The sequence below is a fragment of the Ambystoma mexicanum genome, chromosome 4p, assembly GCF_040938575.1.
Source record: "Ambystoma mexicanum isolate Mex_15411 chromosome 4p, UKY_AmexF1_1, whole genome shotgun sequence".
In the NCBI taxonomy this organism is placed as follows: Eukaryota; Metazoa; Chordata; class Amphibia; order Caudata; family Ambystomatidae; genus Ambystoma; species Ambystoma mexicanum.
Window position 1 is genome coordinate 1,006,381,293 of NC_090927.1, and position 16,939 is coordinate 1,006,398,231.

The 16,939-nt window shown below is 44.9% G+C and overlaps 1 protein-coding gene across 4 annotated transcripts in view; it reads left to right on the forward strand.

The window, feature by feature from the left end:
* The window catches only part of LOC138453590 (blood vessel epicardial substance-like), a 904,667-nt gene that overhangs the window by 868,491 nt on the left and 19,237 nt on the right, over nucleotides 1–16,939 (forward strand). For all 4 annotated transcript variants that reach the window (XM_069606590.1, XM_069606589.1, XM_069606587.1 and 1 more), the window contains one exon: nucleotides 5,161–5,302. In XM_069606590.1, the coding sequence (XP_069462691.1) occupies nucleotides 5,161–5,302 (142 nt within the window). The remainder of the gene's footprint in view (nucleotides 1–5,160; nucleotides 5,303–16,939) is intronic.

Here is a 16,939-nt window from a genome sequence, read left to right on the forward strand (position 1 = left end):
TGTTTCGATGGACAAGGACAAGTCTCGCAGTCCTGTTCTGGATAAGTTGTAAATGTCGGAGTTGGGTGCTTTGTGAAACAACTGCACAAAGGCAGCAAGACAGCCTTCCAGGCCTTCACCTGTGTGCTGGGTAGACAGTCTTGAAGGTAATTCTCCACCATCACCGAACCAGCTGCAGCAACTGCAACCAGGGAACTTAATGGGTGATGAGTTCTCACAGCTTATTTTCTTGACAAATCCTGGATTTGCGGGCTCCATCTTCTATAGATTAGTCAGAAAGGCACTTGAAGGCCAAAGTTAGGGGAGTTGATAAAACATAGTCTTGATTTCAGTAGACTCCATGCTACAGCATAGGGACTTGCAGCTCTCCAGATGATTTGAACTATAGCTTCCATGATCCATCACCATTGACTATGCTGGGTAGCGCTGGCATGAGTTGTCCAGAATACCTGGAGAGCCAATGGTTGCTGGCCTGAGCCAAAATGGTCAGGTTTGCGACTCACCTGATACCACCCGGTGCGACTGTTTGATATGGAGAGAAGCTCCATGCTGCACGTCACCAAAAAGAAACCAGTCTCTTGACCTTTTGCACGTAGTTAATTTTGGAGCCTTGGAATAGTGGGTGAATTTCTAAGCAAGGTTGATTCTTTAGAGAATTAAGTCTTTCAATGTTGTTTGTCGTGCTGGTTGTTTGTATCGAGATTTCACCTCTTGTGACCACTACATAACGCTGATGATGTAGGGGGGAAGTAGGGAGACAGGTGCAAGAGGGGAAGAGCAGAAGGAAGCAGGAAGGATAATGTTATGTCGGATTGGTGGCTTCTGTAGAGCTTTCACCATCCTTGGCTATTGCACAAAGGGGCTAATGGTGAAGATGAGACGGGTTTGGTAGTTGTAGTGTATCCGTTCACCAAAGGGTCTCAGCAGGGTCCAGGCACACAAATGCCCTTTTAAAGCTGGGATAATTGACTAATTGCCCAGTACGTGAAAACAGCTCCACCTGTGGGCCCAACACCTCCTTCAAGCTGTGTTTCAAGACAGGTATGTGAGGTACGCATATATAATGGATGAACATCTTGAGAAAATGTGGGGTATGAAGGGAGAAAATAGGTAGAAAGCTAGCAGTGCCCTCTCGTGCCTCCCCTGCCCATTCCACAGAGGTATACACAAATAAGCGATGGAAAGATTGAGTTCACCCAGCAGTGAGTGAGTGCTGCAAGCAACCTTTTGAGCTGACTGTGGCTTATTGGGAACTGGGCTGTTTCTAGGCTCCTCTGCAGAACTCTGCACAAACACACCCCTATTTCAAGCTCCTCCCTGTGCTGCCCTTTCATACTTGTGCTGAGGATAGCAAGGTGAGCACCGACCAGGCTTAGACTGGCCCATACCGCAACAGGGCAATGCCTAAAGTGCTAGCCCATGATTCTAGTACGGGCCCGTTCCTTTGTCTGAAAATTGACCCCTTTTTTTGGCCACAGTGGGCCAGTTGCATAAGTTACTAAACTAGTTTTAACCAATGGTTCTAAACAAATAGTTTTTAAATACATTATTTGCAACATATTTTACCAAAACACCCCTGGGGTAGTACTCTGTTCTGGATAGTATTGAATTGTAATTTGTGATTGTGGACCACTTTTGCATTGGTGCCTGGACTGATTTTATGCCCACTCCGACCTTGGCCCAGACTATGGAAATGTCTCTGTCCTCTAGGAAATCGGCTCTTTACATAGCCTTTTTGCTGGGGCATTGAAGTTACTGGGCTGGTAGTAAGAGTACACTTTTAGAATTAGTTAAATGTTTACCTCTTGATGTATATGTGTGTGTGTGTGTGTGCGCAGATGGGTGGTGGGAGAAGCTTTTTTTTTTATATTAAACTGAACTGCTAGAGAGAAAATGCATGATCTAGGTATGCAAACATAGAAGAGGAACTGCATAGCATTTGCTAAAAATGGAAGAGGAACTGCATAGCAGTTGCTAGAAATGGTAGATGAACTGCTTAATATTTCGACCCAAACATCGATATGAAAACACAGGAAGCATTCTTCCCCCAGTGCAGCTGGGCGAACCTATATTACAAAGCAGAATGATTCAGTTTCCAGTGAGACATGCTCTTTACACATCATTGATTGGTCGACAGATTTGCAGGGATTTTGGGGGGTGCGGCAGGGTATACAATGTAGAATTAGGCGACCGAGCACACCTATACCAAAACTAAATTGGGGATGAGTTAATGTGATCGAGGGTTGTATATTGTACCATGAAACGTCTCCACCTTTGAAAAAGGTCCAAGGATGCTGGACCTTGAAAGGAACTACCAAAATTATCAGGCCCAAATGAGGAGAGAAAGAAAACAGAAAACCTTACCGCTAACACCCTAACCTAACCCATTCCTTTTTCCCTCTAACTTGTCTAATACACACCCGTTCTAGATTAGTGGTCTACTCCACAGAAGACCAAGACAAACTGTGTGAACATTCTAGTTAACAAAATAATCATGGATTTGAACACGCCATTCCAGGCTACCCCCTTGCACTCATCCACTCGAACACTTCCCTTCAGCCCCCAGAAGTTGATCAAACCTTTTCATCTGAAAGTGTGTCGCACTCTCCTTTAGAAGAACATTTGTGAGGCCATTTAATTTAAGGGGCGGACAACCTACCTGATGATGGAAAGTTGGCTCAACACGCTGAGGTGAATGAGGACCGGATGGGGGGGAAGGAAGATATCGGGAAGGGGCCAGCATAATCCAGCTGTGTTGTTTGCTGGTGTTTCACTTTCACCAAGCTTATCCATTTTAAGGCAATGAGGGTAATGAGGAGAAATGAGGGAGAGGCAGGAACTTTGGGAGAGCAATGGAGAGGGGCAGCATAATGTCATCTTCCGCTGGTTGTTTGTACCGTTGCCACCACTCCCGGCCATCTTAATGTGCTGGGATCTGGGTGAAAATGTCACCTGGGAAGAAGTCACCAGGTAGGTGATTCTATTTTCCTGCACCCCTAAAAGCCTCCCTCCACATATTGTCGGACAGGTATTCTTTGCCATGATAGACTCTAGTCCTAGAATATTTGGGGAAAGTGCTTGACTTTCTTGAGATTGCAAACTTGGGGAAATGTCGCCCCATGTGAACTTTTCCCAGGTGGCTTTATCACTGGATACCATGAGCTGGATCCGACAGAGAAGTCCAAGTAGCAGCACAGGAGCAACACGCTGAGGGAGGTGAGAGGGAGCAGCACAGAGGAGGTAGACAATCGAATGGGATGTTAGTTGCTTGCTGCCTCTAACACACTCCGTATCAAGGGCGAGCATTGTCCTGCTGCTCCCATCATGGCATAGTAGTGAGCAGCAGGGATGCACATGTTTTTGATTGAACATTTACTTATTTTGCTATAATGACAGGCCCGGGCAAGGAAACATGCCATTCCAGTGGGACTGCCATTTTGATGCTGCCTTCTCCCTTACAATAGGGCCATATTTGATGATTTAGAGCCTATACGGTGTGCATTGGTGCCCCTCTGCTGATAAACTCGCTTTAGTCCTCTCCCCTGGCTGCTGTCACCAGTGCCTTCTTAGCATGAACATGATTTCATGTTTTTCTCTTCATAATCACCTGCTGTTCGCAGTTTATCAATTATGAGGGTGATTCTCATACTCTTCTGAGAATCTCTTTGTGCAAAAATGATTTTTATTTGGACAAACTAAGAATAATGTTCTGAGATGTACACTACGTTAGCTTTCCAATGAAAGCACTGGTTGCAAGGCATATTTATGTCCCTTCAAAGACATTGCAAAAAATGTGCTTGAAATGGAGTCTTGAGACGACCAATTTATCCTACCGCAGTGAATCTGCAAACAGAAATAGTTTGAAGAAAGGCTATAAGAATGGAAGTTGAAGAAAGACACACTTTGGGATAAAAGGGGAAATAGTTTATGTAAAGGAAATGTCCCATTCTATTCCTCCTTCTAATTACTAGGAAGTGCTAGAAGCAGCTGGATTCTTGCAGGGAAGTGATGCGCGGAAATGCTTGAGCCAATGTTTCTTAACCACTATGAATTCCTCAGGGCAGCATTCAATTTCAGCTGTTCATGTCGAAGGACTTTAAGTGAGGGGTCTGCAACCTTTGGCCCTGCAGATGTTATGGCCTACACCTCGCATCAGCCACAGCCAGCATAGTTCTTGGTGAGGGATTGTGGGGGCCGTAGTCCCAAACATCTGGAGAGGCGCCGATCGCAGAGTCCTGACTCTCCCTGCAAGTGCTTGCTCCATATGCGTAGGCAATCTAATCTGCCAAACCCTTAAAATAATATCATTCCCTGACCCTCATTTATGCCTCCCTTCCTGGTTACATTCTGTAACTTTAAACCCCCAAATCAGCTTTAAAGAAATACATTGGGATTCGCAAGCCCTCTTAAACTAGCCCCATATTTTTAACATGGGAAGCTACATTAAAATGTCAGGGTTGTATTACTGTAATGTGTGCTTATTCGGATGTGTAACTCTCAATGATTAAAAATAAAGGAGGAATCCAGACCTCTTTGTTGTGTAGCTATTGTAACGTATATAATAATAAGAATATTGTCTCTGAGTCCTATGGGTGTGTATCGCTACATAAGAAATACATTATTATTATTATTAAGTTCATGGAGGTCCTAATGTATGTAGTACTAGCTGAATCCATCTTAGACATTACTGTTTCAGTCTCTAGGCTGATGTTTATCCTGTAGTTCTGCAAAGCATGGACAAGCTGGTCTTGTGGCGTCATTGTTTCTATTTTGCTTACAACATATTTTTGTGTTTTCTTTTTTAACTGCAGAATTTCTACCTGATTATGATTTCTAATCTACACGTACCTAATCAAATTATGACCTTTGATACTGGGCAGGTCAATGGGGTTTTATTTGAAAGAGATACGTTATAATCAATGGTTTGAGGTTTGCTTTGCATGGGTCACCTTGAGAATACAGGCCTCGGAAGTGAGGTAGTTCTGCTAAGGGAGTGCTGCAGTGCACAGTATTTAAAGTAATGGGCCACTCCTTCTTCCCCTACATCCCGGTCACGCCCCCATTGTTGACGTCAGTTATTTTCGGGTGCTTTGGGCGACCATGCAAATGCTTGCTTTGACATTTAATGAAACCTGGGCCCGTTTGTTCATGTCTTTGCAGGTAGCCAAGACGATGGATCGCCAGCCTAGCCTTTGCTCTCAGCTCTCAGTCATGCAAATGAGGAACAGCATGGCTAGCTCCAGCGACAGCGAAGACGGGTTGCACAACTTCCTCAGAGGGACCTCGACCGCTTCCTCCCTTCGTAAGTTGCCCAACGAACACCGCTCAGTGGGATATGTGGCCCTTATATGTCCAAATCGATACCTTTGAAGACCTGTAAGACAGAGAAGACTTTATGTGCAGCTATCTTGAACTTCTTTTACACCTAGGACATCATTTTGGGGCTGGCGAGGCATCCATCGGGAAGATCCTGACAGTTGCTGCTTCGACTCTGTAGGCTGTTGCTGAAGGAATTTTACACACTAGCGGTACGATGCAGAAAGCGGGGCATGACCTTGGTTTGCCATTTCGGGCAGTGCGTCATGATGGTGAAGCTCTTGTCAGTTCGGTACAGCTAGCCCAACGAAAAGGTCAGCGATGCAGGAAAACCTGCGGAAAGCTGGTGTCTGTGGGGTTTCAGGCATCTGTGTCATTCTTGAACCTCAGGGAACCGAGGCCTTTAATCGTGGCTATTTGCACAACTATATATGGTGGGATGCATTAATATGGCCATGAGCACTTATGCTTCTTCTTGGTATGTGTAAGTGGATCTGTAACGGCGCCCCAATGCACCCGGACTTAGTGCGCTTTATAAATAAATAAATAAATACATAAATAAATAGGCCTACATTAAAGCCAAAATTGTTGGATTGGTCCATGCTTGCTTGTTGTTAATGTAGTAGGCTCAGTGCTTTAAATGGGCCGGGGCCAGCCGGGACTGGGCCCCGGCAGTCTCCAAACAGTGGGGCCCTGCTGGGGACCCTTGTCCCACCACAACATTGGCAAGACACATTATCCCGGCGCGGCCGCGACAGGCGATGTGCCCGCCATTAAGTCAGGCAAGCTGGCATAAGTGCTAGCCAGCCACAGCCTTGGTGTGGCTGGCTGGCATTTCTGTCATTCACTGTAAATTCCTCTGGTGATCCCTTAAGCAAAGGATCACCAGAGGAAGTTATTGTCCCTTTTTTTCCCCCGGTCGCCAGGGCATCTTTAACCCTCTGCGAACCTGGGGACTCTGTGCTGATTTCTGTGTTTATGAAAGATGGCTTGAATTGTGTACTTTCAAGCCATCTTTTATAAACATAAAAATGTTTAAACAGGATGGCTTGTCCTTACTATGGTTTGTGTACTTTTCAAGCCATTTTGAAGTACACAAACCACAGTAAGGCACGCAAACAAGTATATAAAGGTAAGCATTTATATATTTATGTGCGTCCCTCACTATGGTTTGTGTAGTTTTCACGCCATCTTTTATAAACATAAAATTGTTTGTGTACTTTTTGGGCCACGCTCATCCCGCAAGCCACGCCCCCACATGATCCCCCTTCCCCCTCGTATTCTTACCCTGAGGCTGAAGTATTTTTTGTCCTCCATCCTTGTCTGGCAATAATCTACCAGGCAAACATATGTTTACCACAAATATTAGCTCTGACTAGGTTTTCAAGGTGCGCCCTTCATTGTGCTTCAGGGCACGGCTATCCAAACGTGTTCAGTGTGAGGCCGGCGCATGAACTTTCTGTCACCCACTGAGCAAGCAAGCGATATTCAAAAGCCTCGCAGGAAGCAATGGCAGATCACCCAGGGGCACTGCCTGTGTGCCGTTTGGCACCGCGGCTGTCACAGGGCGCTGCCATCCCTTTCCACGCGCAGCATCACATTCTGCAGTAACGCTACCTGAGGCCGGTGAATGCCTCGCATGCGTGCATACTCGCCATACATAATGCGCATGTGCAGACGCTGCCATCTCATGCCAAGCCCTAGCTGCCTTTGTGCCGTTAGATGCATTCCACTCACTTCACTGAAAAGAGATGGTTTGTTCTTCCCTGCCCATTCTCCCCAATCTTTTCTTTCATCTCAGCACACTCTTTCACCCTCCCTTGTTTTCTAATTCTGATTGTAATGCTCGTGCTACTTTCGATCCTTCCCTATCTTTTTCTTCTCATATTTCGTCTCTGATTCATGCTTAGCGGGTTAAAATCTATAAAATTAAAAAAAAATGTACCATTGTCTTACTTTCAGGCTACCAAGATGTTTATTCTGTCTTTAAAATGTTCTCGTCTTGACTTCTGCATCTCTCTTCTGTTTGGCCTCCGTGCCGCTGCCCTTTCCTCCTTATAGTCCGGCTTGAGCTCTGCTATTCAACCTCTCCTTTGTATCCCGTTATGCGCTCACACTTTTCCTTTTCCTGCCTCTCACCACTGTCTTTCCTTCTCGTCTGCGCTTAGTTGTCTTGCTCCTGCCTACATAACTTCACGTTTCATCTTCCAGCAATCCACCCCGCTCTCATCGCTCGTTTTCTCATTCCTCGTTCCCCCCATATGCGTTATCAGGTAATAATGTCACCAGGAAAAAAGTCATCAGTTTGGCGACTTTCAAAAAAAAAATGCATTAATGATGCCTCTTCCAGGCTATCAAACATTTTCCCCAAATATTGTAGGACTGGAGGTAATAATATATAATTACACCCCTCCTAAAATATTTGTGGAAATAATTTTGGTAGCCAGATAAACGTTGCAGAACCTGACGATTTTTTCACGGAAACATTATTACAAGGAGCCCTATATGCACAATTGCTCTTTTCTTCCCCCCTAGCCTTAAGCTTTGGAATTCTCACCCACTTTCAATGCACCCGGCTCGCACTCTTCAAATGTTTGCTCTTTACTGAAGACCTGCTTACTTTCTCCCTCTCGTTCTTGTTTTCGGACATTTGTCTGGACGTTTACTTGTAACCAATTGTCTACCTATGTGCAGTCTGTAGGTGAACACGCTTTATGAATTCAAATGATGTCCATAGATCAATTGCTTGACCTCATGTGTGCAAGCCTCATGGTCCCACTAAACAGGGCTCAATCTGGTTTGCTATCCCTAGATTCCATATGAATCCATCTTTGAAAGAAAGGCTATCCCCACTCTTGATTTCGGTCCCAGATTTGTCACCCCCAGATTCCTGCTATGTTCCTGATGGTGAATGAGGACTTTTGTTGGCCTTGACTGTGACCAATGGAGATGTTTCCCCCTATATCGTCCTTGTGACTTGTGTCTTGGTGACCAATTCATAGAGTCTGCATTCCGATTGTCCCCGTAACATTCTGCACCATTGTCTTTCTCCATGCCCAGTTTGTCTAGAATGACATTCTCAGTGCCTAGATCTACCCACGCGTCACCCTCTGTCCCCAGTTCTGCACCAACATTGCTATCACTGCCCCAGTTTTAACCCATGTCGCTCAGACAGCTAATTGTCAGTGCCATGAAGCTCTCACTTTGTCGTTGTGCCCCAAGATAGCTCTCGCTGCCCCGTTTCTGCCCCTTGTGGTCGGCACTGCCGCATATCTTCCCCATGTCGCCCAGTGTCCAGTTTTACGTCATTTTCGCTCATAGTGCCAATTTCTACACCAATGTCACTTTCAATAACAAGTTCTGCCCTGTCATTATCAGTGCCCAGTATACCCCATCACTCCCAGTGCCCTGCATTGTTATTAATGTTACTCTGAAATGCAAATTCTGACCCAATATCGCTCCGCACTGCCCTAATGTCATTCCAGGGGCTCCCCAACACAGCCCTTTGCCCCCTTGCATATGCCCAACCGCATCTGCATATACACAGGCACATACACAACCCCACTTAAGTACATACACATGCGCGCGCACACACACACACACACACACACACACACACTGCACGCATTCATTCACACATACTTTTGCACAAACATATTTTTAACACTTGCCTTTATTTCACTTCCCTTTGGCTCTGCACGCAGAAGCAGGAAGCAGAGGAAGGACATAAGTGATTTAAACCTTTCTTTTTTCTGAGACATCCTTCTGCGGGACCCATAGGGGCCAATGAGATCTCTTACTGACCAACTCTACTCCAATATCACCCAAAGTGCCTTGTTCTACCCCCCCCCAGCCTCCTATGGACCGTGGTGCTTGGCCACCACCTCATGCCTGCAGGGCCATAGGCCCTGTAGCCCCCAGGCGGCAGGACTACCTATATATGGGCTTGCAGGGTCTCTGCCCATGCAGGCTGGTGTTTACACTGTCATGAAGAGTGCTCCCCATCATGTTTACTTTTGGGCACTACTCTTCATCCAAGCAATGGCAGCATCTCTGCAATGGGCGGGCACACGTCATCACCTATTTTATGAGAAAACAGCAGGAGTCCACACACTTGTGGGACTCTCCCGTCCCCTGCACACCCAATTTGTATTGTATATACAACCAAATGTTTAGTTATTCACACATCACATTTATCAACAATATTCACACAAGACATGTTTATATAAAAGCTTTTCTTGAGAAATCAATTATTTTGCTCCAAAATGTAAATTCCTCACAATATGATTCTATCACAATCGTCTCAATTTATACTGACATTGAGTTTGTAGCTTAAATAATACAAATTTGGTGTGCAGGGGACGGGAGAGTCCCACAAGTGTGTGGACTCCTGCTGATTTCTCATTGGTTAGTACAACCCAGGGTCAGGGTTGGTCATCTCCCCGCCACCCCACTACCTATCGGAAAATATTTAACTATTATAAAGAGAAGGTGTGCTCTAGGCCAAATAGAACTATCGTCTATTTTATGGACAGCTGTCACTAGAGCTACCAGTGCCCTGAAGAAACATCTCACTTTTCTACTAGCAACCCTGGCTGTGAATACTTCCTCTACCAGAACAGATCTGCAGATATGTATGATTTAGGGATTGTGTACTTAAGTTGCCCCATGTTAACCACTCCGTACTGTCTGCAGGCACTGGATTTTTTTAAATTACGTTTCTGATTCGAAATGGGGGGTTTCCCCCCCTAACCCCCCCTTTTTTTGTTTTACCCTTTTTTTTATTCCCGGACCCCAAACAAAAATATATAAATAAAAAAATAAAAAATGCAACTTTTTTTTTTCGACATTATTGTTTTCGAGATTATGACTTTCAATATTATTGATTCGATATTTTGTCTGCACACCGTGAGAAAGGTGTAGGCATTCATGAGATCAAAATAGTGTATGCAGAACAGAAACACTCCAAAGGTTAGAGAAGGTCAGACCCTGATTATTTTCGCATGAAGTGTTAAGGTGTGCACAGCTTGCTTTAACTGCATGGTATTCACTGAATATATTTGTCTTCCATGTATCAAATGCTATCCATTGGCTGAGTAGATGACTCGAGAATTTGGCTATAAAAGTGTATAATAAATTCATCAAGGTGCTGCCCCAAAACTGTAAAATCTCGCCTTCACTACTTTTCTTTGTAATTATTATGGCAGACACATGTTTTCCATATGGCTCTTTATTTCTCTGTACTTTACACAGCTCTTGTGCCGTGCTTAATCTGGCGTGCTTCTGCAGCGTGTGTATATTTGTTTGTTGTCTGTTATAACGCCCACCATGTCGGTCCAGTGGTTTTTACAATTGTAATGGTAGAGTACTTCAATTGACAATGTGTGATCAAGTTTTTAATACGTTTCTTTAACAGCAGAGGAGCAGTAATATTGTCACTTTGCCTATGGTCCTCCCAGTGGTTCCAGTGCTCCAGCAGACCGCTCTCTCCAGGATGCCAAGAACAAATACTCCTCTCTTTCCACAAAGAGAGCACTGGGAATCGGACACCAGGAAATGCCCCCTACCGCCACAATTACAATCCCTTTTTACAATTACGATCCCTTTTGACTTGGGAGGATAGCTCATGGGCAATGCGCTTCCCTTGGAAGCCAGATGACGCAGTGCATCACAGGTTCGATCCCCAGGTCCGCGCTTAGGAACCTCTGGGTATTAAGCACGTTATAAATAACCAATTACAATGCGTACTTAGGCAGTTCTCGTGCCTTCTAGTCCTCTCACTTTTAATTGTGCTCATAGAGCACCCTAATTCATTGGTTCGGGTTCAGTCTCATTGTTTCCCAACGGGGAAGGCAGAGCCACTGGAGGGTGAATGGTCGGCCACGCTGTGTTGAGTCAGTTCTGCCTTATGTTCAGTTAACTGATGATCAATGCGCAAGCCAAGGCATTAGCAGAATGAATCTGAGGTATGTAAGAGATGTTGGCCTTTTCACTAATGAAATGAATCGGTTGGATTAAGAACGGACTCTTCCAATGATGACAAAACGCAGTTAAACTGGGCGGGACCCCATCAAATTTTAAGGACCGTGCATGTGGCAGTTTTTGCTCAATATGTGGTACCGGGACATTGCCAGCGTGTCTTTTAGAATAAGATTTTCTTGTGATTCCTCCCAACAGGTTTTTGGTTTTTCCAGCAAGCAAGGGGCAGCTAGGGGCGGCTCGGCCAACAGAGACCAACGGAAAACTGAGTGCGAGACAAAGAACAGACAGAAAGCAGGCAGGAATGAGAGAATCATACAACAACAGAAGGTGTTGAGATCTCCAGCGCCTCAGGACTTGCTCGTATTTACGTGCCACCAGTCTTCTGTAGAAGGTGGAGCACGAGGATGTCCGCACCATGACACTGGAGCAATGCTTGGAGCATGGCGCATGCTCCTAGTGTCACCAGTAGTCCACCGTGACTGTGTAATCCACCAAGCATGGTGGCGCCCAGAGAGGAACAGGACTGTTGGGCTGAGGTTGCTGTCTCCAAAGACAGCTTAGTAGAACAGTGCTTCTAACGGGGCTACTGGTGACACCCCTGGTTCTAATGAGCCAGATAGCAGGAAGAACATGACACCCCGGGAATTTTTCATAGATGCCTTTTCCCATTTTTATTAGCGCATATATTGGTGTGTATTTAGCTTATTATAGTGTGAGCACATGTACTTTATCGACTGGTGCTGGTGGTAATTGCTGTGGGTCCATAAAGCATGAAGTTAATTATAATTGTTCTTTTATTGCGCCAATAATACCGGAGACCAGTTTCTAAGCGTGAGACCCTGAGACCGGGATTCAAATCTGTGTTGCTATGTGTTGTATTGCTTCCAAGACAAACGCGCTGCCCCTGAGCTATCCTCCCAGCCCATCAAGTTTAATGGCATCCAAGGCATAATTGATTGCACACAATAGCTTTCATCCTTGAAAGTTTTAATTAGGTTTGAGATGGGGAAGCCTGCTTCTCCTGAATGGCTGTGGGAATCGAATTTGAGAATCTAATTCTCTGAAAGAGTAATTCTTAGCCCACAGGCCGGTCCGTATGAGGTAAATAGAAATGTGGCAAACAAAATGAAAGGAAGTTTCTTATTCAATGTCTTTAATACCAGGGACGTCATTTCACCAAAATGCAAAAGGTAGCGAAAGTGACATCGCACGACCCTTGACCTCTGATGACATCACTAGAAGTGATGTAATTTAACCCCACCCCAAAGTGACATCACAGGAAGCGATGGAACACGACCTTTCGCCCTCGACAAAACAGAGAGCGGCATCACTAGCATTGTTCCTAAGTACACTGTTATGTCTTGAAGTATTCTAGACCCACTGTTGTTTCTAGAACACGTTGGGGGCAGTTGAAGTGGAGCTTGGCCTGAGGTGCCTGCTGCTCTCTGCGCTTGTATTGAATAAACCTGCTTCTGCCGACTTACTGTGTCTGTGTCAGTATTTGATAGCAGGGAACACATCAGTGGCAACGAGGAGGCGAGCCCCGGTCCCCACAAGGGGGCGGAAAGGAAGCGCAGAGGCCCCTCCATATGGCAGCAGACTCTGTGCACAAGGCCCAAACATTGCTTCATGAAGGAGGTGAGAGGGGGCAAGGAGGCACATACAAAGGTGCGCGCAGAGGTCCCCCACCCTCTGTATAACAAAATCTCAAAGCTGGGGGAAGAGGATGTCGTCCGAGCAACGCTCATCTGCAATTTTAATTGGCAAGCCCCGCCCCCTCCCCTCAAGCATAAGGCACATGATGTACGCTTGCGACTGTCGATCTCTCCTGCCGAGCATTGTGATGTGCTGCCAGGCAACGCGTCACTGAACAAGCTCAATACGGAAGAAAAGGAAGATACGCCCAGAGGGCAGGAGAGTAGGAAAGAATAATAGAATGTGGATTATTCAATATAGACATTAAGGAACCTGCAAAGTATTTATTTTCCTGCAAAGCCATTAAGGAACCTGCAACGCATTTATTATATTGCAAAGCATTTATAGGGTTGCAGAGAACAGCCCAGGATTATTCAATATAGATATTAAAGAACCTACAAAGTAGTTATAATACTGAAAAGCATTTATAGAGTTGCAGAGAACAGCCGGGAACACTGAAGACAAGTAAACAACACAACAAAACAAACAAAAAGGGAGGAACGTTCATCAACCTTGGAGCATCACAGCATCACAGCAATCTATAGAATCAGTGTCTGCAAAAGAAAGTACATTTGAGGACACCAAGGAAGTGCAAGCATGGCCACAGCTTCAATTCCTCCTCTACCTGTGTTCCTAGCTGAACCAGGGACGCCACCATAAGATGAGAAAGGTGGAAGAAATCTTTTGAGACCTACGTGGTGGCTATCGGTGGGGACAATTTTAACCCCTCCAGGAAACAAACATTGTTGCTGCATAATCTGGGCCCGAAGGGGTGCAGCGTATATGATGGGCTCCCAGAACCACAAGGTGAGCGAGTCGGAGACTTGGGTGAATTCTCATTGGCGGTGAAGAAGATTGAGGAACATTTCAAACCAAAGAAAAATGTGACATTTGAAAGGTACAATTTTTTCCAAAGGACACAAGACCCAATGGAGCCAGTAGAAGGATATGTGGCTGTTCTGAGAAAACTGAGCCATACATGTGAATTTGGTGCCTTAACAAATTTGCTAATTCAAGATCAACTGGACAGGTTCAAGAGAAATTATTAGCAAAGGACATGACTCTAGAACAAGTGGTGGAATTGACCAGGGGAATTGAGCAGACGACGCAGTATATTAAAGAAATGAGAATAGAAAAAAAGTCGAGAAGTGTGCGCAGTGAGCCAAAGGAAAACCTATGGAACAAGGAAGGAATGCGCTTCAAATGCGGGAATCATAGACATTCAGCAACCAGCGTGTTCTGTCCAGCGAAGAATGCAGAGTGCATCAAGTGTAGACGCACGGGCCATTTTGTGCGCATGTGCAAGGAAAGTTCCATCAATGTTGTGGAGTACAAGCAGAATCATTGTGAACAGGAAAGTGCTCCATCTTCTCACAGTGGAGAAATCAAGCCACAACACATATTCGAGATATCAACAGTAGCTGGTGTAATGGAAGGTCCTGTGGACACCTTTCATATTGATGGCTCAAAGCTACCAATGAAGGTTGACAGTGCTTCCCCATGGACTATTATTTCAGAGGAGACCTTCACAGGAAGTTTATCGAAAGAACTACAGAAATTATCACCATCTCATGTCCAGCCATGTGGCTATAGGGAGAGTGAAATAGAGCTGATAGGGAAATGTCAAGGTCTTGTTGGCTATAAAGGTAGAGCATGTGTGGTGAACATTTTGGTAGCAAAGAAAGGATCATCCTTGCTGGGATGGGAGGAACAACAGAGTCTAGGGCTTTGAATCCAGGCAAATGCCCCGTTCCAGTGACAATAGTGGAAGTGGATGACAAATGGGTCTCAGAATTTCCAAAGGTCTTCACAGAGAGTTTTGGCAAGCTAAAGGACTTTGAGCATTGTATTAAGGTGAAAGCAAGGGTGCAGCCAATGGTGCACAAGGTGCGGCCAGATCCCCATAATGGCACAGAATGGCTTTCGCCAGTGGTGCTGGTAGCAAAAAGAAATAGGAAGATCCGTTTATGTGTTGACTTAACTACATGTGTTGGCTTAATAAGAACATCAAGACACCCTCTAGTGGTTATTTCAGAAGTTTTAGCTGTATTGGGCGAATCAAGTTGGTTCAGAGTGATGGATCGATCAGCAGCTTACAACCATGTTCATTTGTCACAAGATTGCCAATATGTCACAACGTTCATTACGCCAGAGGGAACTTTTAAATACCAAAGGATGCCTTTTGGTTTGCCATCAGCTGCAGCTGTTATTCAGCGAGTGATGGAAAAGGTGCTAGAGGGTGTCAGCAATGCGATTGTGTTTCAAGATTACATTGTTTTTTTTGCTAATTGTAGGGAGAAACATCTAAAGGATTGAGAATTGTGTTGGAGAAATTGTGTAAGGCTCGGTTAACAGTACAGCGCAGTAAGTGTAAGATTGGAGTGCGTGAGGTGGAATATTTAGGGCAAAACATTCCTCTAGACGGGTTTGTCCTAAGCATAGGTTGGTAGAAAGTATAAGTAAGGCCCCAGCACCACAGGACAAGGATCAGTTGAAGTCATTTATCTGGATGGCAGAATTCTATCACAAGTTTGTCAATAACGTTGCTTTTATTTTGGCACCCTTGAGGGCATTACTAAAGAAAGGGGTCATCTTCCTGTTGTCAGATGAGTGATAATAATCATTATTATTATTTTTAGTGCATGGAAGCTTTCAAGGAGATAAAGAAAGGGATTTCTAATGCACCTTCGTTAGGAGGGCTTGTGAGTGGACGCAGGACATTTTTAACGGTAGATTCCAGTGTGTTAGGTTTGGGGGCGTCTTTGTCACAGTTGGACTGTGGGAAGGAGGAGCATGTAATAGCATTTGCTTCTAGACCATTAATGGGTGCAGAAAAAAACATTCAGTTGTAGAGAGGAAAACCCTAGCTGTGTTTTGGGCTGTCATGCATCTTACATTTTATTTGTGGGACCAACGATTCACAGTAAAAACGGACCATATGCCATAAGTGCAGATGCCAGCTGGTGAAAACTGGTCCAAAGGGTCATGCAGAATTTTTAAATGGGTGTTAGGATTACAAAATTATAATTCTCAAATGTGCTATGTTCCTGGCAAAGAGAATGTGGTGGCATATTGTCTCTCTTGGCTTCCAGTGGATTGTGATAATAAGGTTGTGGGGAAAGAGCAGGAAGAAGAGATGATCGTTGCCAGCATTGAATAAGAAGGATTGAATTAAGAGGTATGGATGGCAGCAGAGAGGGGTGATGGAGTACTTAGCAAAGTGAAGGAGTGGACGGTGGATGGTGGGCCTGGTAGGAATGAAGTGGACCGGATGTTTGATCGATTTTATGAAGTGAGAAATTAGTTGTTTGTCCATGTCCGGAAAAAGGCTCAGCAGGGGGAATAAGGTGAATCCTCCAGAGGGTATCAGGGACAAGTTAACAGATATTGCCATTCAAGGGCATTGTGGAATGAACAGTACTAAAAGGATCCTAAAACAGAGTTACTGGTGCCCGACAATGGACAGCAGAGGAGATAGGAAAATAAGAGAATGTGTTATTTGTTTGGCAAGTGACAAAAGCAAAGTGATGTGGGAGATACCACTGTGTCCTGTGTGGGTACCTAAGGAACTGTGGCAAAACGTGGTGGTGGACTTAATGGGTCCCATCCAGGGACTGGGTGAGGGTCTTACATCTATTGTGGTTTTGGTGCATTATCACTTGAAGTGGATAGAGTGGAAGGGTCTGAAGGAGACAACCACAGTAGAATTGGTGACATTTCTTGAGGAGGTTTTGTATCGTGAAGGGTTTCCCACGGAAATTGTGACTGATAATGGGGTACAGTTCTGTTTAGAGACAATGAAGGCTTTTTTGTTGCAATTTGGTATTCTACACACGCGCAGAGTGTTGTATCATCCATGTGCTAATGGGCTGGTAGAACGGGCTAACTGATTTCTCAATGGTGGTGTTCAGTTAGCCATGAGGTCAGGGTTGAGATGGTGTGATGT